The sequence below is a fragment of the Lagenorhynchus albirostris genome, chromosome 7 (assembly GCF_949774975.1).
Source record: "Lagenorhynchus albirostris chromosome 7, mLagAlb1.1, whole genome shotgun sequence".
NCBI lineage: Eukaryota > Metazoa > Chordata > Mammalia > Artiodactyla > Delphinidae > Lagenorhynchus > Lagenorhynchus albirostris.
In genome coordinates, this window is record NC_083101.1 from 51,245,145 (window position 1) to 51,260,974 (window position 15,830).

General features: G+C 40.5%; 1 protein-coding gene across 2 annotated transcripts in view; it reads left to right on the forward strand.

Moving 5' to 3' along the window:
• The window catches only part of DOCK8 (dedicator of cytokinesis 8), a 223,446-nt gene that overhangs the window by 65,426 nt on the left and 142,190 nt on the right, over window positions 1–15,830 (forward strand). For both annotated transcript variants that reach the window (XM_060155013.1, XM_060155015.1), the window contains exon 4: window positions 2,341–2,412. In XM_060155013.1, the coding sequence (XP_060010996.1) occupies window positions 2,341–2,412 (72 nt within the window). The remainder of the gene's footprint in view (window positions 1–2,340; window positions 2,413–15,830) is intronic.

Here is a 15,830-nt window from a genome sequence, read left to right on the forward strand (position 1 = left end):
AATGAGATCATGAAACACAGCCCCTGCCCTCATTATTCGGGGATATTCCAGTTCTATTTTGGATTTTATTTCATCACAGTTTAAGAAGGTTAGATGACAGTGATAGGGTATTATTTGACCCTTCGCTCTTTGTTTAGACAGTTCTCATTCATATAGAAGAGCTGACCGTATGCTCTGCTCTAACATTTTGAAGATACTCACTCCCCAGAAAACAAGATCATGGTGATTCTTGGGAAACATTTTTCCCTGTTGTCAGTCCATTTATTCAGATGTGACTTTCATATAGGTAACATCTATCATTGTTACCTTTGGTAGAGAATAATTTAATTTCTTTGTGTAAAATATATGGTTAATTGTCTTCAAATGAGATCAGAATCTTGAAAAATCCTGTTTAAAATACTTAAAATAGGGCTTCCCTGGGCGCACAGTGGTTGAGAGTCCGCCTGCCGATGCAGGGGACACGGGTTCGTGCCCCGGTCCGGGAAGATCCCACATGCCGCGGAGCGGCTGGGCCCGTGAGTCATGGCCCTGAGCCTGTGTGTCCGGAGCCTGTGCTCGGCAATGGGAGAGGCCACAACAGTGAGAGGCCCGCGTACCGCAAAAAAAAAAAAAAAAAAAAAATACTTACAGTAAGTTTACAGGTAGGAGGATTTTGATTTTTTTTTTTGAAATTTGATAGAAGAGGTAATTTTTTTCTTAACATCAGGTTTTTTTTGTTTTTTGCGATACGCGGGCCTCTCACTGTTGTGGCCTCTCCCGTTGCGGAGCACAGGGTCCAGACGCACAGGCTCAGCGGCCACGGCTCACGGGCCCAGCCGCTCCGCAACATGTGGGATCCTCCTGGATCGGGGCATGAACCCGTGTCCCTTGCATCAGCAGGCGGACTCTCAACCACTGTGCCACCAGGGAAGCCCTTAACATCAATTTTTGAGCATAATATTGCCTCGTCACCAGAATTGATAACTTAACACGTTATCTGTCTGATGGCTTTCAAATACCCTCTACTATTTCAATCGTTGCCCAAAAGTCTTGTGTATAATTGAAGCCCAGGAAAGTATCATCATCATCAGAGTAAACGACAGCTGACTCCTGTTGAACCCCAGTGCCTATCCGAGAACATGATACTGAGCTGTGATAGTGCAGTGGGTGTAAACCTGCGCTCCCAGGCGAGTGGCCTAGGGTCATTTCCCTGCTCTTCCACTTGCTGAGTGTCTTTGAGAAAGATCTTTTCATCTCATCCCTCTGCAAAATGAAAATAGTAATAGCGTCTGTTCTATGGAGCTAATTGACATTAACTGAATTCATACCTGTAGAGGGATTGCATCAGTGCCTAGTGCAGAATGAATGGCACACAAGTGTGAACTATCACACGTAGGTCTTATTATGTGCCAGACGCTTTTCTAAGCACTTCACACACTGACTTCATCTTCATCACAGCTCTCCAAGGGAGCACTGCACGATTACTATCCCCACTTACAGTGAGGAAACTGAGGCACAGAAGGGTTGAGTCTGGCCCAAGGTCTCATAAGGAATGGGGCTGGGATTTGAGTAGTCAGGGCCCAGGGACCACATGTCTGACTTCTACAGTATTCCATCTAAAACTAACAGCCAGTCCACAGGGTGGGTACTGTTCTTACCCTCTTTCTACAAACCAGAAAATTAAAACTTAGAGCACTTAGACCTATTTATCTGTAGTACCAACACATTTGGGAGAACAGCAAAAAAACCCAAAACAAACAAACAAACAAAAATAACCTTTGCTACTGTGGGGAAGTAGTGATTTCTAAATTTCCAGACTCCGAAGCACTCTAAGAGTTTCTCTCATGACACACTCTATGCAGTAGACAAGAGCTGCCCGAATTAATAATCACCAACCAAAGCCAGGGCCTGCCAGCTCCTCAAAGTACAACTCCTCTTCTTCATGGCTTTCAAAAAGGAAAACATGCATGTCCTGACAAGGTTACACATGAGCAAAAAATATGCCCAGATTACCCCAGAAGAGACTGGTATTTATACTTATTCTTCTTGTTTTGTATGTGATTACAGCTAGTTCTACCTGTCTTGTGTCAGAATGCCTTCAGGGATAGATAATAATCTAATACGATTCTATGTAATAAAGAAAACCCACAAAGCATAAAATGCCAACGTTTGTCTCATCAAAGGAAAAATGTTACTGCCTCAGGAATACTTCAGACACTTGAGAGGATTGGATAACAGTGCCCTTCCCATTCTCAGTTGATACGGATTTGAAATCATCCTGCTGTCCTTGGTTATGATAAAGGATTGCTTTGTTGTGTTTACCTGGTAATAACTTTTTAATGTTGTTTTCCACCTCATTAGGGTTGAACTGGACCCTCACGTCAGGGACTGCGTTCAGACCTATATTCGGGAGTGGCTAATTGTGAATCGGAAGTAAGTTCATTTTTTTCCCTCTTTATGTATATACTTACTTTATATCGTTACCTTTTTATAACTTTTTTTAAAAAAATTAATAAACTTTTTTTAGAACAGTTTAGGCTTACAAGAAAATTGATTAGAAAGAAGTACTGAGAGTTCTCATATACTACCTCCCACACACATTTCCCCCTATTATTAATGTATTGGGTTTTTTGGTGTGTGTGAGGTTTTTATGTCCTTGAATGACCATGAATATTGATTTTGGGGATTCCAAATAAATTTTAGCAAGTAGGCAAATTTGCAAATGCAAAATCCATGAATAATAAGCATTGAGTGTATCTTGTATCACTCTCCTGCTCAAACACCTTCTAAGGCTCTCTATTTCCTACTATATCAAATATAAACACCACCTGCTTGCCTTTCAAGGGCTTTAATAATCTGGCCCAACTCTATCTATTAAAACGTATTTCCCTTAACTCCTGGAGCCCCTTCCTTTCTCTGAGCCTGCGTCTCTTCCTCACTGTTGCACCACATGACTGACTCAGTCCTCCCTCCACACCTTTGCTCTTGCTGTCTCCCCTCTGGGCATGCTCTCCCTTCTTTCATCTGTCCACCCAATCCTACCCATGGATAAAAGATCATATCAAATTTCTTTTTTCTTCGTGCAGCTTTCTCTGACTAATTTATCCTTCCTTGGATGAGTCTTACTTAAGTGTGGAATTTTTGGTACAATTGATGAGCCAGTGTTGATCCATTATTATTATTATTATTTTTTTTTTTTTTGTGGTATGCAGGCTTCTCACTGTTGTGGCCTCTCCCGTTGCGGAGCACAGGCTCCGGACGCGCAGGCTCAGCGGCCATGGCTCACGGGCCCAGCCGCTCCGCGGCATGTGGGATCTTCCCGGACCGGGGCACGAACCCGTGTCCCCTGCATCAGCAGGCGGACTCTCAACCGCTGCGCCACCAGGAAAGCCCAATCCATTATTATTAACTAAAGTCCATAGTTTACAGTAGGGCTTATTTTTTGTGTTTACATTCTGTGGTTTTGACAAATGTAAAATGACGTTTATCTACCACTGGAGTGTCATACCGAATAGTTTCACTGCCCTAAAAATCCCCTCTGTGCCCTCTGGTCCTCCCTCCCTGGCAACCACTTATCTTTTTACTGTCTCCATAGTTTTGCCTTCTTTCTCTGTGTGTTTTTGTGGCTTGATAGCTCATTTCTTTCTTCGCTGAATAATATTCCACTGCATGGATTTACTATAGTTTGTTCATCCATTCACCTACTGAAGGAGAAAGTTACATTTTAAACACAAAGAATAGAGCCCTTTTATTTCTATTCTGATGAATTCCTGGGGGGTGGGGGTGGGGATTAATGAATGGAAATTTGGCCTCAGATTCAAAGGGCACATTTAAATTTATGACCAAGAAATAAATTACTTGCTTGCCTTCTAGTCAAAAAGGCCCTTCTCTCCTGGGTTAATTAAATATTCTATGACATTGTCCTGAGCTTTTGTCTCCATGCCAATGACCTGGAGAGTACCCTCTAATGAGAAGCATCTACCCACACTGGAATTCGCAACCTGTATGTGTGTACGTGTTGGGGAGCTATCTGGGGAGAGTCTGCAATCAGGGGCACACCCCACTAGAGAAACATCAGAGAACCTGTGACAACACACAAGTAGTTTGAAATTCTGATATCCTCACCTCTCCTATACTCCAGTAAGAATTACCGTTCTGTGGGATAAATGATGGAAGACTTTGGAGGTTGGGTTTTATCCAGCTCCAGGAAGGGTACCATTGAATTTGTGGTGATGTGTTTTGGAGTAATGTCAGTATGCATACTATTTTCAGTGACTGAGAAGGAGAAAGCTTCACTTGTATAAAGTAATTAAGAGAAAGTTAGATGCTAATCCATCATCTGTTCTAACTTGAATAGAAAACCAAGTTTGCCGGGCAGTCAAATAAGATTATACTCTGCTGGTAATAAATAGAAGATTTCAGAACAAGTTGTTCTCATGCTTTTAAATGTTATAATTAGAGGTACTTTCTGGATATGAAGGCTTGAAAGAAATCTGAGACGGGGCAATAAATAGAAAGGTCCATTTTACTACACTTGGTTTTTATTTTCTATTTGGGACACTGCACTTTTTCATTCTTCATGGCAATTCCCATTGGAATTTTTTTTCTCTATCTTGAACAAACTTAAAGGACTCTTTTTAGAATACTCATTATAAAAATTTTGGAGATCATAGCGAAACAAAAAGAGAAAACAAAAATCACTCCATTTCACTATAGATACATAACCACCATTAACATTTGATGTGTTGCCTTTGAATCATATTTCTTTGTATATATTTGCATAAAAATTAAGTCCGATTATGATACTGTTTGGCAGCATGCTTTTTCAGTCTTCACACTAAGTGGTAACTATCTCTTTGCTGTTGAATATTATTCCTCAAGACAATTTTTAATGGTTGTATAATGTATTTATACAAAAATTTATTTAAACAATTTTAATGCTTAGATGATCCCCTGTTTTTCAGTGTTATACCCAGTATAGCAACATTCTTGTGTATAGTTATGGTTTTTTTCCGTTTGGAATAAATTCCTACAAGAGGAGTTCCTGTGTGTTTAAGTGTATGCACAAATTTAAGGATTTGGGAATAATATATCAGAAAGATTATTAGCAAAATATGCGTGAATCCTCAAGAATATTGGATGTTATCTTTTAATAAATTTCCAATTTTATTTGTAAAATGGCTGTCTTTTATTTGCATTTTCTTTGTTTCAATTCGGTATCTTTTTTTCCATAAATTTATCGTCCATTTGTAAGTTTTCCTTGGTGCTCTGCTTATTCATTAAATTTGTGCATCTCTATTACTGTAGTTGTCTGGTCTTGTTTATCTTTAGGGCTGCTTTCATTCGGTAAGGATATTAACCCTTTGTATGTCATATAATACAAATTCCTTACCCAGGATACTCTTTGTCTTTTAAATTTGTTTATAGTTTTTTAACATTCAAAATTATTTATTAGTAAAATCTATATTGACAGTTTTCCTTATGATTTATAGTTTTGCTGTCATGCTTAAAATTTAATCCATAAACCTAGTATTATTTACTAGGAATTTAGGATTAAAATGTTAAACTAGACCATTAGCCACTTTGATTATTGCTTCCATTCCCTCATGTGTCTCCATTTGTTTTTATCTCTTCTGTAGGAACAGTGGTTTTTCATATATTTATTCTGTGCAAGTTTTGTATCTTTTTATTTTCACAAAACAAAGCAATGTCTGTTTTAACTTTATGTTTGGCAACATACTGAGGATGGGGATTGTCATTGGCCCCGTTATCTGCGCACTTGGGTAACGGACCAGCTTGTTTCCCAGAAATTAGCTAATGGACAGGTAGATGTGTGCAACGTCGAAACTCGTCAGTTTCTGGCAAGCTTTGACTAGTGTTCAACTGAGGAAGCACCTTTTCCAACCCCACTGTTTGACTCTAAATCTGATACTCTAACATAAAGGCTAAATTCCTATTGAACAGTCCTCCCAGGATCATTCTGCCCTCACGTGCATGCATAGTATTTTATTTGTGGGGAGAATCCAATACACTCTTCCAGGTGGCCTTCATGTCCAAACCCTACATACATATTCAGCTAGTTGTTTTCTATGAGTTGTTTCTATATGGTTGCAGAGTGATGGTAGAAAGAGAAAGGCAAGGAAGGTAGTGGTTCTGGTGGTAGTTCATTTCAGTAAAACCAGGTGGAACCTATGAATGGCTTCATAGATAAGCCACTACAAGAAGGAGAATTTAGATTCCTGACTATTATACACATTGACTGTTCGGGGACTGGCAGGAAGGAAAGTACATAGTGCCTTCCTCTGCATTGCCCTTTGGGGAGGCAAAGTATAGTACATCCTTCTCTTTCCAGCTGCGTCTGATCCACAGAGATTCTGTCTAGACTTCGGCATTAAGTTATCTGTTTTGGTGAGTTTCCATTTTTTCTGTGTCTTCATAGGCAGGGAAGTTGGAGAAAGTCACAGTAGTGGTTGCTGACCAGTTGTTAATTAGCAATTAATGAGCTCTCCTTTGAATTTGTTATTTTATGTGCTAAATAATGTAGGCTTGTTTTTTGGTTTTTTGTTTTTTTTGCGGTATGCGGGCCTCTCACTATTGTGGCCTCTCCCGTTGCGGAGCACAGGCTCCGGACGCGCAGGCTCAGCGGCCATGGCTCACGGGCCCAGCCGCTCCACGGCATGTGGGATCTTCCCCGACCAGGGCACGAACCCGCGTCCCCTGCATCGGCAGGCGGACTCTCAACCACTGCGCCACCAGGCAAGCCCTGAAGTTGGTTTTTGTTCTGTGCGGAAGACACCAGACTCATTGAGGTGGCTAAAGTCAGGGCTGCGCCCTTCTGTGTACTTGGCCAGAGGCAGCCCTGTTGAGGGAAGGAGTGAGGAACAAATATGTGTTTTGCATTAACTGCGGGTCTGGCCTGCCCTAGGCGCTGGGGATGCAGCTGTGAACAAGATAGAGGCAGCGCCCTTTACAGAGCTCAGGATCTAGGAGGGCAGAAAGCACTAGATAAGAGTTGGAAGGGGAGCACCCCGCAGCGCTGTAGACGTCTTTAATGAGATGGTTTAACTTGGTTGGGGGCATCAGGGAGGGTGTCCCCAGGGAATAATAATGATAATAAACAGCCTTTATTGTGAAAAAATGTGTATATGTATTCTTTTTCATATTCTTTTCCATTATGGTTTATTATAGGATATTGAGTATAGTTAGCTGTGCAATACAGTAGGACCTCGTTGTTTATCTATTTTGTATATAGTAGTTTGTATCTGCTAATCCCAAACTTCTAATTTATCCCTGCCCCCCTCTTCCCCTTTGGTAACAATAAGTTTGTTTTCTATGTCTGTGAGTCTGTTTCTTCTGTAAATAAGTTCATTTGTATCACATTTTAGATTCCACATGTAGGTGATGTCATATGATATTTGTCTTTCTCTGTCTGACTTCACTTAGTGTGATAATCCTCTGGGTCCATCCATGTCGCTGCAAATGGCATTCTGTTCTTTTTTTTGTTTGTTTTTTTGGCTGTGTTGGGTCTTCGTTGCTGCGCGTGGGCTTTCTCTAGTTGCGTTGAGCAGGGGCTACTCTTCATTGCAGCGTGGGGGCTTCTCATTGTGGTGGCTTCTCTTGTTGTGGAGCATGGGCTCTAAGCACACACGCTTCAGTAGTTGTGGCGTGCGAGCTCAGTAGTTGCGGCTTGTGGGCTCTAGAGCGCAGGCTCAGTAGTTGTGGTACACGGGCTTAGTTGCTCTGCGGCATGTGGGATCTTCCCGGGCAATGGATCAAACCAGTGTCCCCTGCATTGGCAGGTGGATTCTTAACCACTCTGCCACCAGGGAATTCCCTTCATTCTTTTTTATGGCTGAATAATACTCCAGTATGTGTGTGTGTGTGTGTGTGTGTGTGTGTGTGTGTGTGTGTGTGTGTGTATACCACATCTTCTTTATCCATTCATCTGTAGACGGAAGTTTAGGTTACTTCCATGTCTTGTCTATTGTAAATAGTGCTGTAATGAACATACAGGTGCATGTATCTTTTCGAGTTATGGTTTTGTCCAGATATATGCCCAGGAATGGGATTGCTGGATTGTATGGTAGTTCTATTTTTAGTTTTTTAAGGAACCTCCATACTGTTTTTCATAGCAGCTGCAGCAATTTATATTTCCACCAACAGTATAGGAGGGTTTGGGGGGGCACTTTTCGAACAATTCCTCAGAAGAAATAACTATCTAAAATATTTACGAAAATGATTTTGGTTCCAGTTGCTCTAAGTGTGCAAATCATAGTGGTTAAAAAAAAAAAGTAGATCCACGTGTGACCAAACTTCATTTTATCTTATAATATTTATTTTCTACTTTCTAACAGAGGTCTTTGAGAGAGAGCCTCACATGGGCATTCATAAACTTGCTAGCTTCTCCAAAGTTATTCTCACCCATATTCGTTAAGCAACATGTATGTGTATGCCAAACGGGTAAGCTTTTCTAGTGTATAAAATCCTTAGGGGGCTTTCCCTAAGGATTCACCTAAAAAGCTTCATGTGATCTAATGTCCTGGCAAAAAAAACCACCCAACTCAAAGTAATGGAAAATATAGGCAAACATTAAGTTGCTTCCTAAGATTACACTACCCTAAATGACAACACACTGAATTGGTGAGTGTTTTTCCTGAGAAATCCAATTTTAAGGGGAAAAGTTCCCAAAGGAATTAACTAACGTTAATTTGTTCTAAGATGGAAAGAAAACAGTGAATTAAAACTCAAAATTCACACTTGCCCTTTGCCTTTCTTAGGATGTGTACACTCCAGAGGATGTTGATGTCACAGGTTCAGTGTCACATACTTCTTCATAAGGAAACCGGTGTGGGCCACAGGAATAAAAATCCAGAAACAACCTAGCTTAAGACCTTATGTGTGGTAGCCTTGGAGACCAGAACTATTTCTGGTCTTTAGCTTTCTTCCTTGTGTCATAAAATGCACTTATTTCCAAGAGTGTTTACTTACAAGTGAATCCCCATCCCCCTGCCAATTATAGCCATGTGCCTGCTTCCATTTTCCTCAAGTCACTTCTCTCTACGCCTCTTTCTCCATTGGGTATGGCATAGACATGAGCTGAATTCTAGGACATTTCCCCCAGCTTTAAGATTTTAAGATAAAGAGTTCATACACCATATCTGAAAACTTTTATATCAGATTTTCTCCTCAAAAGAAACTTAAATCTGGGAGAAATGAAACTTATTTGGTTATTGTTCTTTTGCTATTTTATGCAAGCGGATGCTTTCTTTTTTGTCCTCCGTTTTGTTAGAATGTTTTCTGAAGTCATTTACCCAGACCGCCCAAAGACACTAACAAATGGGCATTTAAAAAAAAAATGAGTTACAGAATACTGTTAAAAGTTCATCTCACAGCATGTATACTCTAACCGTATATCTGTGTCACCCTCAGGATTTGGGGGATGGAAAGCATTAAGACTAAATGTATTCCATGGCTGTGGATTTGAAACCAGAGCAAACTGTGTTCCCCTTCCTCATTCTAGATTTAGCATCTACTTCCCCATTTTGAAATCTCAGAAAGTTGCAAAGCTACCTTGTGACAGCAAGGGTAAAGCTGGCTGGAGAGGAGAGGCCAAGGGTTGGCAAGCATGTAAAGGTGACTCATTTCAGCAGTGCCAGCCACAGAAGTCAGAAACCGCCATGGGGTGGGTAGTGAGACTGCTGGCTGAGTGCCATCAGCTACCAGAGTCCCAGCCTCCCTACCCGACCCGGACATCTGAGCCAAATAAAGCCATGCTCCTGTGGAGCCTATTTGCAGACAAGAGAGAGATGGGCAAGTAGCCAAATGGTAGAAAGACTGTTTCTCATGAAATAAACACAACCTATCGCTTCTCCAGAGAATTGTGTTCCTTTTCTTCAAACACTACCGTTACCCATTTGGGGACAGTCGAAAGACCAAACATATCTTGAGAGCGTTCTCTTTAGAGGCAGTGTCATGGAGTAGATAGAGTCTAGACTTGGGTCCAGATGCTGGCTCCTTATGTAATGTCTATGAGACCCTGGGCAAGTGACTTCATCTCTCTGAACCAGCGTTTCCTCAAGTGTGAAATGGGGGGAAATGTTGCTCATTTTGAAGGCTTATTGCGAAGACTGGAAAATAATACATGTTCCTCTTCTTCTTTTTCCTCTTCCCCTTCCTATACCCTTTTCTCTTTCTTTCCTCTCCCTTCTTGTACAATTTGGTGTGGAAGCCATCAGAACAAGTTGGCCATCCGTGACTCAGGGTGGGGAGTAGCTGAAGAGGGCCAGAATGAGGAGTGGAAGGCCAAACACGCTGAGGAGGACACACGTTTAGAAGGGCCGCCTGGCATGGAGAAGCAGAACCTACATGGTGTGAGGGGGGTATCTGAGCCTGGGGCAGCCTGGCATGTGATAACAGAGCAGACATTCTGAGTAGAATGAGGGGGTGTTACATGGGGGAGAAGCCTACCACGAGGTGTCAGAGCCCAGGCAAGGGACAAGGATGTCCTTGTGGGAGGGTGACCTGGCACTAGTGTCAGTGCAGACTGAAGAAGACGTCGTGCCAGAGGGCAAGCCTGGTGCAGGGTGTCAGAGTCAGAATATAAGGAGGGCAACATGTGTGGGCATGGAGGGGTGCTGTTAGCAAGGGTTACATTAAGGGGATTAATCAAGTAAGTAAGTATATTAAGGACAGTAGGTGTTAGATTTTTCACTATCTGAGAAGGAAGTTAATATGGAAAGGAAGAAAACTAGAATGGATACTGTGATGTCAGATTGGGATTGCAAGAATCAACATGAACTCCTGGCTTTCAAAACACACACACACACACACACGCACACACACACACGCACACACACACGCTCCCTACCTAACTCTGTTCACTGAGAAGACATAGGAGGAGCAACACCTTAATAGCAATGAGCACACCCAACACCTACATCTTGGCTTCTAAGAACCATTTTCCACTAAAAAGAATCAGAGCTTCTTGGAGAAATGACTGATTCCAGGGTTGAGGAAAGGAAAGTATAAGATCAGCCTGAATATCTTGTGGCAGAAAGCAGGATGTGATCAGTGACTGCTGGGGACATGTAAAAAGTTGTGAGAGCCAGCTGAAGGGATTCACACTGGTCGAATTGAGGATAATTATAGCGCCAAAATAAATAATAGCAATGGATTAAGATATGTTGAATAAAAGAGGAAACTGTGAATCCATATTGATACAAATCAAACTGAAAGCTTGATGAGGAATGGGGCATTTACAACAATCAAACCCAAATGGAGGGACTTTCTAAATAATAACTGGCCTATAATCTTAAGGTCATGAAAGTCAAGGGAACACTGAGGAACTGTTCCAGAGTGAATAAGAGTAAAGAAATGTGACATATAAATGCAATGCATGACTTTGGACTAGATCCTTTTGCTCTAAAAGGCATTTGGGGGACATTTGGTGAAAGCTGAAAGGGGTCAGAGGATTAGATGGTAATCATGTATCAGTGTTAATTTCCTGAATGTGATGGTTGAATACTAATTACCATGGAGAATGTCCTTGTTTGTAGAAGTTACACACTGAAGTATTCAGGGATAATGGAGAATTAGGTCAGCAACTTACTCTCAAATAGTTTGAGAGGGGGAAAGGTCTTTGTACTATATTTGCAAGTTTTCTGTAAATTTGAGATTGTTTCAAAATAAAAGGAAAATAATATATGTTAGGCGCCTGGCATTGTAATAAAGACTGTTAGTGGGTCCCCTTTACTGTCCCATGCGTTTATCTTGCAGCTGCCATGAGTGTAGGAGCTATTGTGCCCAGAGACATTTGAGCAATTCGCTCTACCTCCCAGTGCCTTAACCTCCCACTTTGGATTGGTGGTGGTGACCAGTGCCTGACCGGCACAATAGCACTGGTGCAAGGGGTACCATAGTCCCACCTCTTGTCTCAGAGTGGGACAGTGGGACAACTTTGCAATGTGATCCTTCCAGAGCACCCTGTGTATCAGGCCAAGAATTTATCTGAGCTCTCATCCTTGGTTGACTCCTTCTGCTTCCCTATCTCTCTTACAGGCTTTTCTTCAAGAACACACAATCAAAAATCACATGCACCTGAGTCCCTGCCTCAGGCTCAGCTTCTAGGGAATCTCAACTAAGACAATCACATAGACAATCACTAAGACAATTACCAGGCCAAGAAATGATAGCTATATTATCATCAATGATAATACCATTAGATGCAATACCAGTGCATGTATTATAGATCTAGATACCCTTATTTTGCAGATATGTTGAATTTAAAATCTCCTAACATCCCTGTTTCTGCTAAACTATATAATAATTTCTATATGAGAAATTTACTTTCTACCAAAACCAAAAGTAGAACTCTGAAAAGTGCTCACTTTAGGATTTTCCACTAGTAGAATTCTCCCCCCAAACAATTAAACACGTGAATGATGCTGTGGTCCCGGTTAAACTTGCTGCATTTCACCCCTTCCAGGAAGTCTTGATGGATATCCTTTCCCAGATGTTCTGCTAAAACTATGGTTTAGATTGGATTTGGGGATTCCAGTTTTCTAATATCTTAGTAGCAATGGTTCTCAATGAGGGTAATTAATGTTTCTGTTTTTAATTGTCTCAATGACTGGCATGGGCTACTGCATTTCACACCCTGCAATGCATGGGGCATCACATACAATGAAGGATCATCCCCAATTCAACATTCAGCACAACTATCAAATGTCCTGCTGGACATTCAGGGTGGTGAAACACCAGTCTGTAAATATCTAAGCCAAGCCTCTATGCCATCTTACAAATATTTTTGCACTGAATTTTTCAGGAAAACAACTATCATGTAAATATAGGGGAAGTTAAACTTTGTGCTGATTAGAGCTCTACAAGAGTTTTCCCCCATTTTGGAAAATCACATTACTGACAGCAGTGCTGCTTTGTGGTGTTTGAGTCACCCATACAACACATCTGTTGCAGTCTGCTTTTGTAGGTGTTATATTTACAACGATTCTTCCTACAGGTGCAAACAGCTATTTCATTATGTCCTCTGGTGTAGTTGTGTCCAAGCATTTGCATATTTACATACATGCTATTTTAGGTATTATGTTTCTTTTATTTCTCATTTGTATAACAGCTGGGACATTTTATTGACTTCTAAAAACGAGAAAGTTGATGGGTTATAAAGGTGGCATTATAAAACATTTGTTACAGAGAAAGACAGTGTTGGATCTGACAGATTTGAGAACACTTGTGTGAGAGGAAAACGGTACAGATATTTGCTTGTTAGAGTTGCATTCGTTCTCCCATTCAACAAATGTTTAGAAAATATCTCCTGAGAAAAAGGCACCAAAGAAGATGCAAAGAGGAATACACAGGAATCCTATCGCTAAAGGAGGCCCTGTCCTCAGCAAAGTCATAGTCTAGTGAGAGAGAGCACATATTTAGCAGGGGAGATAAAAATTTAGACAAGTAATTAGACTGTAACATAGAATATTATAAAAGCTTCTAAGAGAAATACAAACAACATGCTTTGAAAATTCAGAGAAGGGAGCAGTTACTTCTGGCTAGGTTAGGGAAGGCTCGGTGCAAGTGCTGGCCTTTGAATTGGGCTTTCGTGGGAGTGGATTTATGGGGATGGGGAGTCTGCGTGTAAGAAGTCAAGAGTGGCACAGTGAATTCCACAGCTGGATTGCTCTTTGTCACTGCATAGGCTGATGAGGCTGGCTTGCTTTCCATACTTTGAGAAAGCAAATAGCTAAGCACCTTGACAGCCAGAGCAACAAATGCATGTCATAATAAGCAATTATTGATCAGGGAGACATTTTTATGGTGTTTTGGGAGTAACTGAATTATATGCACTGAAGTGTTTGAATTTTAATTGTTTACCAGTTCACTGGGAGTAAAATATGGAGTAATAAAACAGATGATACCCCATTCCTTGATATCCCAGCTCTCCTTGAGCATGACCTTCCTTCAGCATTACCTTAATCACCCAGGATGAAAGACAAAGTCTAAGGGCTTTTATGTGCTGCTCAAAACGCTCGTGAAATGTTTCACTGTCACTATGGGTAATACACCAGGAATAAATAGCATGTCAACAAGTTTAATTACTTCAGAGTTTTACTCTCCACCAAGACACCAAACACATTCTTAAGTTATTCTCTCTTTAGTTCATTAAAGAAAATTACAGAGAAAATAATGCTTATAGTATTTACCATCACCCAAAGGATGCCAGTAAACAGCAATACATACAAAATTGTCAAAATATGTGGAAATAAGATGAGATAAACAAGCAGCCGTGGCACCGTTCTATTCATTAGATTAACGGTCATTTGCGAAAGGCATGAAGGGGAAAGTGCTATGATTTTTAGAGCAAGGACACAAAACTTTGTGCTATAGACATGAAAAAGATAAAATGAAATTCATTCAAGGCATCTTCCAGTCTAAGTAACAGAGGCAAACAGTTCAAGTCGGAAAATACAGTTCTCCCAAAAGGAGAACAGTACTTTGTGCTTCTGTGTAGTTTTAATCTTTCCCTACTAAGTTAAAATCTAAAACTTTCCTCTATCCTGCATGAGCGGCACTATTTGTCTGATTTAAAATTCTCAATTATAGGATCTGAGTGGCAAATGTCCTATAGAATTATGAGAGTGGGAGGGAACACAAGTGGCCATTACTCTACTCCTCTGCCCCCTAAGTGGGATTCAAAGCCATTATCACACATAGCAAGGACATAAAAGACTATTCCTAGGTATTATAGAGAAATGTAATATCAGCAAGGAGATAATTGAGGAATAAAAGAGCTAACTAAATCAGTGTTTGACTGCATGGTTATGGATGACAAAGACATGTCCATAGACCAAGGGGGGGAAGCAGAGGTGGGGGGGATGGTGGTGGTGGTGGGATGAATTGGGAGGTTGGGATTGACATATATACACTAATATGTATAAAATAGATAACTAATAAGAACCTGCTGTATAAAAAAAAAAAAGACATCCATAGAAAGCAAAGCGGCTTCATTAAGCATGGTCCTCCAGAGGAAAGTAGTTTTTTCCCCTGTGACGCATTAAAATATATGAGATAGAGTTTGGGGTTCATTCCTCTGACATACTAAGGTAAGTGCATTTTCTGAAGTCCTCAGAAAATCTTATTTCACTTGAAAGGAATATTTTGCATAGGTTGAATTGGAACTAGAATAGCCCTAAGGTATAATTCTTATGATTTTTCAAATCTTATCTTTATTCCATGAATACATACATGTTAGTGCCTATGATGTGAAATCTATCCTGGACCATTGCATTAAAAGAAATCTTCAACAATACTGAGTTGTACCTTTTTTTATTTTTCCTTTGCGTATAATATCTTATTCATTGGTCTAATTTGGATTATTTGTCCACTGACAGGGACAGTTGGCATATAATTGAGCCATATTCTCTAATACTGTATAATAAACATCATTAAGTAGTGGCAGATATTTACTGAATTATGGCCATAAGCCAAGAAATCTTCTAAGTATTTTACATATGAGAATTTATTTGTTGCATGCAGTAGAACTGATGACCTAGGTATTATTCTAATTCTTGATAAGGAAATTGAGGCACAAAGAAGCAGACTAATTTGCCTTAAGTCACACAGCTTGTAAGCTGTGGAGCCAGGACTTAAATCCATTCACTCCTGCTTCAGTGAGACCACCATCCTATAATAAACCGCAGCGAAGTATCAGCCCTTATGTTGAATGACTATTAAATGTACATACTATCCTAATTAATGCCAGGCATAATCTGAAACTGTCCATTGATTTGGAGGTAATTATAATTCATTCTTTTTAGACTAAAGTTCTGTGAGTTTTGACAAAT